This window comes from Miniopterus natalensis, chromosome 17 (assembly GCF_054644295.1).
Source record: "Miniopterus natalensis isolate mMinNat1 chromosome 17, mMinNat1.hap1, whole genome shotgun sequence".
NCBI lineage: Eukaryota > Metazoa > Chordata > Mammalia > Chiroptera > Miniopteridae > Miniopterus > Miniopterus natalensis.
Window position 1 is genome coordinate 17,077,967 of NC_142097.1, and position 8,991 is coordinate 17,086,957.

General features: G+C 51.3%; 1 protein-coding gene across 1 annotated transcript; it reads right to left on the minus strand.

Annotated features, from left to right (window-relative positions):
- Positions 1 to 313: 313 nt before the first annotated feature.
- TNFAIP1 (TNF alpha induced protein 1) lies at positions 314 to 8,692 on the minus strand. Its single transcript, XM_016201918.2, has 7 exons — positions 8,597 to 8,692; positions 5,327 to 5,644; positions 4,559 to 4,728; positions 4,048 to 4,137; positions 3,908 to 3,960; positions 2,905 to 3,100; positions 314 to 1,206 (listed from the first exon to the last, which is right to left on the minus strand). Exons 2-7 carry the CDS (start codon positions 5,529 to 5,531, stop codon positions 970 to 972), a joined length of 951 nt encoding a protein of 316 aa, XP_016057404.1. The 5' UTR covers positions 5,532 to 5,644; positions 8,597 to 8,692; the 3' UTR covers positions 314 to 969.
- Between the last annotated feature and the right edge of the window lie 299 nt (positions 8,693 to 8,991).

Sequence of the window (8,991 nt, forward strand, 5' to 3'; positions counted from 1 at the left end):
TGAAATGGCTCTTTGGCTTTACACTAAGGACAGCATGCCTTGGAGCTGAGGGCAAGAGAATCAAAAGGAGCGATCATGTTAGACCCTAGGGGTCAATTATGTGACTAAGATGTTGGGGTAAAATGTCCTTTCTCACAGGGGCGTTATTAGAACTACAGGTCCCAACTTATACATCCTTCCTTAGCCTGCTCTGGGCAGGCTGCTTGGCCAGCCTGGCAAAGCCAAAACTGGTCATTGTTTTTACTGCTTCTATCTCCTCCCTCAGATTGATTCTGCAGGGAAGAGGGGATCAGGATCAAAAAAAGACAACAGGTCAGGGAAGAATACAAATCTCCTGAACAAAAGTACAAAGTGCTTTAAAGAAACAGATCCCAAAGGAATTGAGACGGACCCAGGGTTCTGCCTTACCTAGGGTTCTGGCATCCTGCAGGGGTAGCAAAAATACCCAGCCCCTCACTATTAGACCTAAAACTATTCGTTTCCTAGATTAAAAAAAAAATAATAACCTCATCAAGCCTGTGCTTAAACACCTTAGGAATAAAGGAGCCCCACCTTCCAAGAAACTGGGCCTCCACAGCACCAGCAGCCACCTTTTCCACAGAACAACCCCACTCCCCATGGGCCTCAGCTGAGCAAAGAGGCATCAGCAAAAGGCCAAGGGGAATGTTCTTGGCAGTTGGTGGGCAGATTAATCCATTCACCCCAGGGGCAGAAGCAGCTCCCAGTCAGGCACGCAGGGAGATGCTGAGCAAAGGGGCCAGGACTTGTCATCATGAAGTGCTCAGGGAGCAGGACAAGGGAATAGGGCCCCTCCCCTACTCAGGCCCTCTGACCTCCCGGGCAGGGCTTGTCATGCCTCTGAGTGCTGGAGCAGAGACCCAGCCAGCAGCAGCGTGGGGTGGCCAATGGGGCGGGGTTCCACAGGAGGGGAGATATGGTGTCCCCTGCCCTGACTCCCTGAGGGTCTTGTCAGTCACGATGGGCAGACTGGTGGCTGAGCTGCCGGTCATCATAAGTGCTATAGCGCTTGACGTGGATGCGGCGGACGCGGTCCCGTAGTTCAAAGGTCTCCTCATCTTCACTGGGTGAAGCCTGGCTATGGCTACGGCTTGTGGCCTCCAGCAAGGAGTTGTCAGGGACTCGTGGGGTCTCATAGAGTAAGACATTGAGTGTCTCCTCATAGATTCGGGCCTCTGGAAATTCCACCTAGGGTGAAGGGGACAAGAGGACTGACTGAACGAGGTTTTATCCCAGAGAGAGAGCAGCATGTAAGGCCCCTGGCTCTGTGCTGGCTCATGAGGCTGCCTGAACTCTCAGGAGACAGTTGGCTTTGTGTTTCATGAGGCCGAGGGCAGGTCTCCCTCCGAAGGAGGTGTGAGGAGATGTACTCTATGCAATAAGGATGCAGAAGACTAGTACCCTCTCCACGTCCTACCTGATCCCAGACCAATGGACTGGTATGTGCAGAAGTTAGGGCGTTGGCTCTGTGGTTAGGCCTAGGTACAAATACAGCGCACGTACTTAATAGCTGTGGGGCATTGGGCTTAACCTTGCTAGGCCTGAGTTCCCATCTGTGTAAAGTCATGGTTAATATCTACATCAGAGAGTTTTGGACATTAATTGAAACATGGAAAGGGATAGCATTCAAGGCACCCGGTTTCTAGACTAACATGTGCCATCAGGAGCTTCTGTTACCTCATCTGACAAATGGGGAGAAGGGCCCTAGCCTTGCCTCTCTCAGGTGAGGTGTGTGGAGTCAGAAAGTTCATGGACGAGGCGCTTAGGAAGGAAGAGGTGCTGTTGCGACTTCCACAGTGCAACCAGCCCCCTCTTCCCCAGAGACCTGCCCCTGAATCCTGACTCCACTGATATGTGGCCATGGGAGCTCCTACCCCAAAAATGATGGGAGGAAGCAAGGCCACCTCCTTAAGCTGTCCTTCCCTGACACTCAGACCGCCCAGCTGAAGGCACTTTAGTAGCCTGGGGGCCACAAGGTAACACATGAGTGTGGCTGCTTTGAGCCCTTTACATGTACATGACTTCCCCAGATGAGCTGCCCTCCCACCCTAGCAAAGCCCAGCCATCTCCAGAACATGCAGTCACGGTGGAAAGCTACTGTCCAAGCAGGACACAGACCACCTGCAGCCTAGGAGAGAGGGGTTAGCTGAGTTTTTGTTAACTATCACCTAACAAGTCCCTCACACATACCTGGCACTTGGTTGTTACTGTAGAGGCTTAAGCTGATTGAGCAGGACACCAAACTAGCAGGGGCCAGGGAAGAAATCTGAACAGCTACTTCTACTACACTGCACTGCTTCTCTTAAAAATTGCCTCATTTTCACAATAGCTCTGTTAAATTCGCACTATCTTTCCCATGTTTGCAAATGGGGAAACCAAGGCCCAGATGGTTTAAATGGCTTATCTAAAGTCAGAAAACTGGCCTGGCCGGGCGTGGCTCAGAGGTTGAGCATCGACCTAGGAACCAGGCGATCGGGGTTCAATTCCCGGTCAGGGCACATGCCTGGGTTGTGGGCTCGATCAATGACTCACTCATCATTGATGTTCCTGTCTCTCTCTCCTCCTCTCTCTGAAATCAATAAAGATATAAAAAAAGAATTTTTTAAAGTCAGAAAACTGGTAAATGGTGGCACCAGAATTCAAACTTGAACTGGGCCAACTCCAAAGACCCAGTCCTTCCCAGCACACCGGCTGTTCCCAACAGCCCCTGCCTCTCAGCTGAACAGAACAAATAGTTCCATGCATTCCCCGAGCCCCTTACACTGTCCTGCTCAATCAGCTTGCCCAGCACCATCCCAGCGAGTTTGGGAAAAACAGCAAAATGGATGCCCCTTTCACTCCCTCGTGTGTGTCCTGCTCCCACCCATGCAGAGGGAAGCCCCCTACCTTGGTCTGCTTCTTCTCTGTGGCATACACAATGGAGGTGCAGCACACCTCTGCCAGCTTACGACCCTGACCATAGAATGACCAGCAGCAGATCTCATCGCCAATGACGTCCTTGATGAAGAGCACACGACCGTTGAAGCGCAGGGAGAGCTTGTCAAACAGCTCAATGTTCTTCAGTAGGTGGTCGTCGGAGTTGCTGAAAAACCCACGAGGGCCAGCAGGCCCGGGAATGAGGTTCCAGCACAGGGAGGGTACTAGCTGGGCTCTCCCCACCCTTCCCTTACATGCTGAAATGAGGAGAAATCAAGACGCCAGAGGGGTCAAGAAGAGAAAAGGTCATGGGGCACCGTCTGGGTTTGGGGGCCTGTGTGGAAAAGGAGTTGACTTGGTTTTAATTTAAAGCAGAGAGAACTGAGGGAGGAAAGTCTCCCCTCATTAGGCCTGAAGGAAGGAGGCTTGCTGCTATCAGCAGGATTCTTTCCCTTGCTGTAAGGGTGATGCTGGCAACGTGTCTGTCCAGAGAGCCACTGGGAAGGTTTGGGACTCTGAGCCTGCAGCCTCCTGCAGCCTAACTGTGGCCTGTTGAGAGGACACTGGGGGACTTCAGGGAGGCAAGGGGGAAACTGGCCTAGGACAAAGGCTAGCTTAGGAGGAGTCCCAGGCCACTGGCTTCAGTGTCCTTCCTTCAGCCCATAAGATAATGCTGGGAAAACACCTGGCATGCTGCCCGGCATGACAGATGTTAAGAGGGTGTTACATGTTCAGTCTCGTCTATATCCCAGCCAGGGCCCTGCACCAAGTTCCAAATGCCTGTGCCCTAATTTCCCTTCTACTCTCTTCTTCCCTCCTAAGGCCCAGACCCATGCCAACCATGCCAGGAGTGCAGGTGGCTTCCCTTGGGTCTGCTGCCAAACTTCCACGCTGGCTGCTCAGCCCTTTTAGCTGCTTCTACAGCCCTTCCCCAAGGTCCCCCGTCAACACCCCCCACTGACGCCCACCCTACCTGGTGTAGGAATACTTGTTGTTGCTTCTGTTGTACAGCAGCTTCACCACAGGCTGTGAGGGAGGAGAGTGTGAGGGCCAGGTCCGAGTCCCGGAACGCCCTGCCTGGAGCCCTCAGAGGTCCCTCAGAGATCCCAGTACCTTGGTAGAAGATTCGATGAGCCTCTCCTCCTCCTTCAGGGATGTAATGATGGGGATGTTGCATACAGGCTGGTAGGAGTCCTTCTTGTCCTGGGTGACACACACAGCCAAGAAGCCTTTTTGAGATCTTGTTGGCCAGGCTTTCCCCAGGAACTGTCAAAGCCCCTCTGCCATGGCCAGCCCTGCATGCTGAGGCATCAGACAGAAATTAGGTGGCCCCTGGTAGGACAAACTGCCAGCTGGCAAGCAGACTCCCATTTCCAGAAAACCTAAAACCCAGATATCTAGGCTATAAACTAGCAGCAGGGCCTAGTCAGACTGCTTGAGTCCGTCACCCTACGAACCACCTGGCAGCCCACCTGCTCAGCCTGGGCAACACCTGGAGTATCTGACTAGGTTTGGATTCATCAACCACACCTGCCACAGAGCCTTCCAGGAAATGGCCCCTTATGTCCCTGAAGGTGGGGCCAACTCCCAACCTTATCGTCCAGCCCCGACTCTGCCTCTGTACCTGTAGGGCGCTCTGGCACATGTTCACCAGGCCCTGAATGAGGTAATATTTTGCTTCAGCCATCAATTCCTTGATTTCTTGACGGTTCTGAGGGAGGATGATGGTGTCATCACGGAGGTAATTCAAAATGGTGCCGAAGTGTTTTCCACATCGGTCTATGAGGATCCAGCCTAGGGATTGAAATGCGCCCCAGAGGGTTACTACTTGCCTCCAGGTACCTCAGAAGCAGGCAGTAGCAAAGGCCACCTGACAAGCCTGGTGACAGGTGCTAGAGAGCACATGAGCATAGACCCACAGCACGGGGTAACAGAAAACAGAACCTCAAGCTCTTACGTTCATGGTTCTCTTCACTCCTCCTCCCTGAAGCCAAGAGCTGGCACATACTGTGCAGAGACAGGCCCTCCAGGCTCTAGGGAGACCTACAGAGGTCTAAGCTCAGGAATGCTCAGGCCCCTCCTGACAACACAGGAACCACCAGGCCTGGCTGGCCTCTGCCCACTGCCTAGTCACTATGGTGATGCTTCCTAGGAGAACCTAGTCCTATGTGAATAAAAAAAAAGTATGGATAGCCTCTCTGGAAAATGCGTAAACACATAGTAATCTATGTACAATTACAAAGAATTCTGAAGTTCAATTAAGGACTCCAGGTGGAGTCCTGTACTAGGTGAACTGGAAAAGTGAACCCAGACTTAACCCCTCCCCTGAAGTCACGTCCCCAGGAACTCCTCCTTCCCTCCCCACCTTGCCCAACAAGCCCTAATACCTCACCTTCTTTGTCAGTCAGCACCTCCATGCGCCCGCTGAACATGGCCTTGAGCATGGTGTCGTGCCGGGTTAGTGCCCGCACAGTGGTATAGTACAGGGAGCCACCCACATTGAGCTGGACGTATTTGTTGCCCAGGCTTCCTCCCTTGAAGCCGCTGAGCTTGGGCTTGGCCCCTGACGCTGGGCACAGACAGGTATCCCCCGACATCTCCCGCTTCAGGTAGATCACCACACGGCAGGAGGTGGGCTTGGAAGGTTCCGCCGTGGTGGAAGGGTCACGAGTGAGTGGCCAGTGGAGGCGAGAGCCTCATACTCTCAAGGCTGTGAGCAGGAGATGGGAGAGAAGGCAAGAGTCAGCAGAGGAGAGCCCTCAGTCAGGAGGGAACAAAAGGAGAAACACTGACCATCCAGTCATTCTCTCCCGGATAAGCACAAGACTCCCTGGCAGAGGCTAAGGTCCTAGGCAATGGTAAGAAAGATGCTCCTGCTGTTCTTTATGGTACCAGGAACCAGGTCTGGGGGCATAGCCTTCCAGAGCCCGAAACTGGTCACTTCACCAGCCTCCTGAGACTCAGCTCTGGGTGGCAAGAAGGACAAGCAAGCCCTTGGAGCCAGTCAGAGGGACAGACTGGGCAGAGCAGAAGTTCTCACCCTGGGGATCTGCCAGTCAGATTCCACTTATTTTCTTCTCAAGATTCCGAGGGTCCAAGACTTCTAGCCAAACCTACTGGAAGTCCAGCCAGCCTACGAGTTTCCCAGGAGCCTGAGGGACAGGACACACTTCCTTTCTAAAGATCCCAGGCTCAGGAGCAGCCTGCACCAGTGCTTATTTTGAGTAACACCTGGAGTCTGGCTTCAGGAAGGCAAGTCAAAGCAGCTCAGGAGAGCATGAAATGAGCCAGGCTGGGGGGAGCCAGCCAGTGTTCTTGGCAGAGGTGACCCTGGCTCTAGCTGGGGTTCCCTGACTTTCCCCTTTCTTGGCACCAGCCCTATCCTAAGTTCCTGAAATTGTCACCATTTTTTAGAAATGAACAACCACAGGATGGCTATTTTTTAAGAACGGGCCCAGTCCTCTCTCTTCCTCTCTTCCCTCCCAACAAGAATGGGAAGAAAGGACCAGAAAAGATGATAAATCTAAAATCAATTAAGTGACCTGGAAACGGAAATACTAATAGTTCACGGGAGAGAGGAGCAAGGAAAGCAAAAGAGGGCAAAGCTGTCACCCCTTGTGATTTATATTCTATATTATATGTTTTGGTTTTCTAAAGAAGCACTAAAATCCATTCACTGAAGAAAAAATAATAGAAAACACTCATTGCATATTTATTATGTTCCAGGCACTTAATATTTACTTCACTTCATTTATTCAGCAATAAAACAATAGTGAGTGCCTATTATGTTAAGCAATAGGGATAGAGAGATATCATCCTTGTCTTCAAGGAGTTCAAAGGATCATAATGTTAACAAGCATAAAAATACTAAGAGTTAGCATTTACTGTGCCCCTGCTATGTGCCAGGCACTAGAGTTACAGAGGAGAACAAGGCATGGCTTCATGGAGCTCGCATTCTAGTTGGTGGATATAGACAACAAGAAAACAAGTAAATAAGCAGGTAATTCCAAAAGTGAGAAATACAATAGAGATAATAAAACAGTGATTAAGGAAGTGACTAGGGAGAGGCACTAATCTAGGTAGGGGGACCAGGGAAAGCCTCTTTGGGAAGGTGACATTCCAGCTGAGGTCTGAAAGAGTATTCCGGACAGATGGAAAGGTAAGTGCCAAAAGGTGAGTTAGACACATGTTTTAGGAACAGAGATAAGGCCACAACAGCTGGTGCAGAGAAAGGAAGGAAGACCAGATCATATTAAAGAGTTCAGATTTTATATGAATTGCAATAGGAATCGGTTGGAGAGTTTTGAGCAGGGGACTGACACAATCTGAATTATTTACATTTTCAAAAGATCACTCTGGCTGCTGTGTAGAGAGTGTATTGTAAGGGTTCAAGAGATCAAGTGGGAAGACTAGAAGCAGCAGTAGTCTGGGCAAGAGATGGTAAAGGCTTCAACTATAATGGAGACAGGAAAAAAGTGGAATTATTTCACTTAATCATTACAACATGCAGAAGTTTACAGTTGTACACCAACTCTTGCAAGTGCAATCCAGAAACATTGCACTGGTTTTCCCGTTTACTGCTCCATTCTCCAAACTTAGCACAATGCCATACACATTTTTAAGCATTTACTATATGTTCGTTTGTCATATGGAAATTGTCCCTGATAATTTAGGTAGGTCCCTGGGAAGAATGTCCAAGAGAGGGCCAGAGCAGGTGCTGTGTGAGGTACTGAATTCCTCGATGGCTTGTCCAGGTGACTCTCACTTGCCTCAAGGATATAATGAACCCTCGCTGGAAGAATCAGTAACAGTAGTTTGAGACCACCTTACCTTCATCAGCCCACCCCAAAGGAATAAACCCGCCCCTTAACAGCCTTAACAAGTCTTAACAAGTTCCTACTGTTTTGTATTCAGCATCAATTTCCCCAGGATCAAAGAAAACATACACGCATGTTCTGCCAAAGGAAAGGAACTCAAAGGCTAGGTCGTTGCCAACAGAGAAAGACAAACCCAGAGTTAATCTATTCTTTTCCCACAAAGCAATTGCTATGAGCCCCTGGATGACGTCAGCTCGGATTCTGCCCATACCAATGGGTTCCAGGAATTCTCTGGCAGGTGACGCCCAGAAAGTAATTCCAGTGAGAATGAAGTTTCCACTGGAAGCCTCAGTGCTCTTCCTTCCGGACTTTGTGTGCGGATATTTAGGGAGCTAGGGGAGTGTCACACCGAGGGAAGCTAAGGGGAATAAAGGGCAAACAACCTCGGCGGTGGGAGAAAGGGGAGGTCCTAAAGGCAGAGCACTCCGAAATTAGTTACGCACAGGGGAAATGGGGCGTGGGGACAGAGCAGATCTTGGTTAAAGAGGGCGGGTCTAGCAAAAGTCCTAGGTCTAAAAATCTTAGGCTTCATCCAAAGGGTCTGGAGAAATTCAAGAAGACCCAACCTCTCTGTGGCCACTGTAGAGTCTTGCCCAGCCCGTACCTTTCCTTACTCCAGAGAAATCGAGACGGTACGTACACACAAAGAAGACACCAGAGATCTGAGCTCTCCATCTCCCCTACGCCGCCCCACGCCTCGTCCCCAGGACCAGGTGCGGCTCTCTTTGCTCCAGCACCGGGCCGTCTATCCCTTCCCCTGGGGTATCCGCGGACCCGATTCTCACCGTCCCCGGCGGCGCCTCTCCGGTCAGGTGGGTCGCAGGCCCACACCGTCCCGCCCCTAGGCTGTGGCCGCCTGCCGAACGGCAATCCCTGGCTGTGAAATCACGTCCTCCCAGCGCCGACTGCGTCTCGAGTTGCCGCCCAGCGGGGCGGGCCCAGGAGTCTGAGACTGTAGGGTCGGGCAAGCCCAGCATCCAATCAGGGGAGAGTGGAGAGCCCCATAGAATATTCCGTGGTGAGAGCACAGCTACTTCCGGAAGCCTTTCCGGTGCAAAGGCCTCTGGGTCTTGTAAGCAGCCACCTCTCTCTTCTCGGGCCTCTGTTTCCCAGCAGGCCCTGCGGGTCAGGCGGGTGTAAATGCTTCCGGTGTGAAGTCATGACGTTCCGTGTACACAGA

What these genes read in the sequence shown, in the direction of transcription:
- TNFAIP1 (XM_016201918.2), bottom strand. Translation starts at nt 5,531, where the DNA reads ATGTCGGGGGATACCTGTCTGTGCCCAGCGTCAGGGGCCAAGCCCAAG. An exon ending in GGTGCTGACTGACAAAGAAG is followed by an intron (nt 4,729 to 5,326) that starts GTGAGGTATTAG and finishes TTCAATCCCTAG; the next exon opens with GCTGGATCCTCATAGACCGA. An exon ending in AACAAGTATTCCTACACCAG is followed by an intron (nt 3,101 to 3,907) that starts GTAGGGTGGGCG and finishes TGGGTTTTTCAG; the next exon opens with CAACTCCGACGACCACCTAC.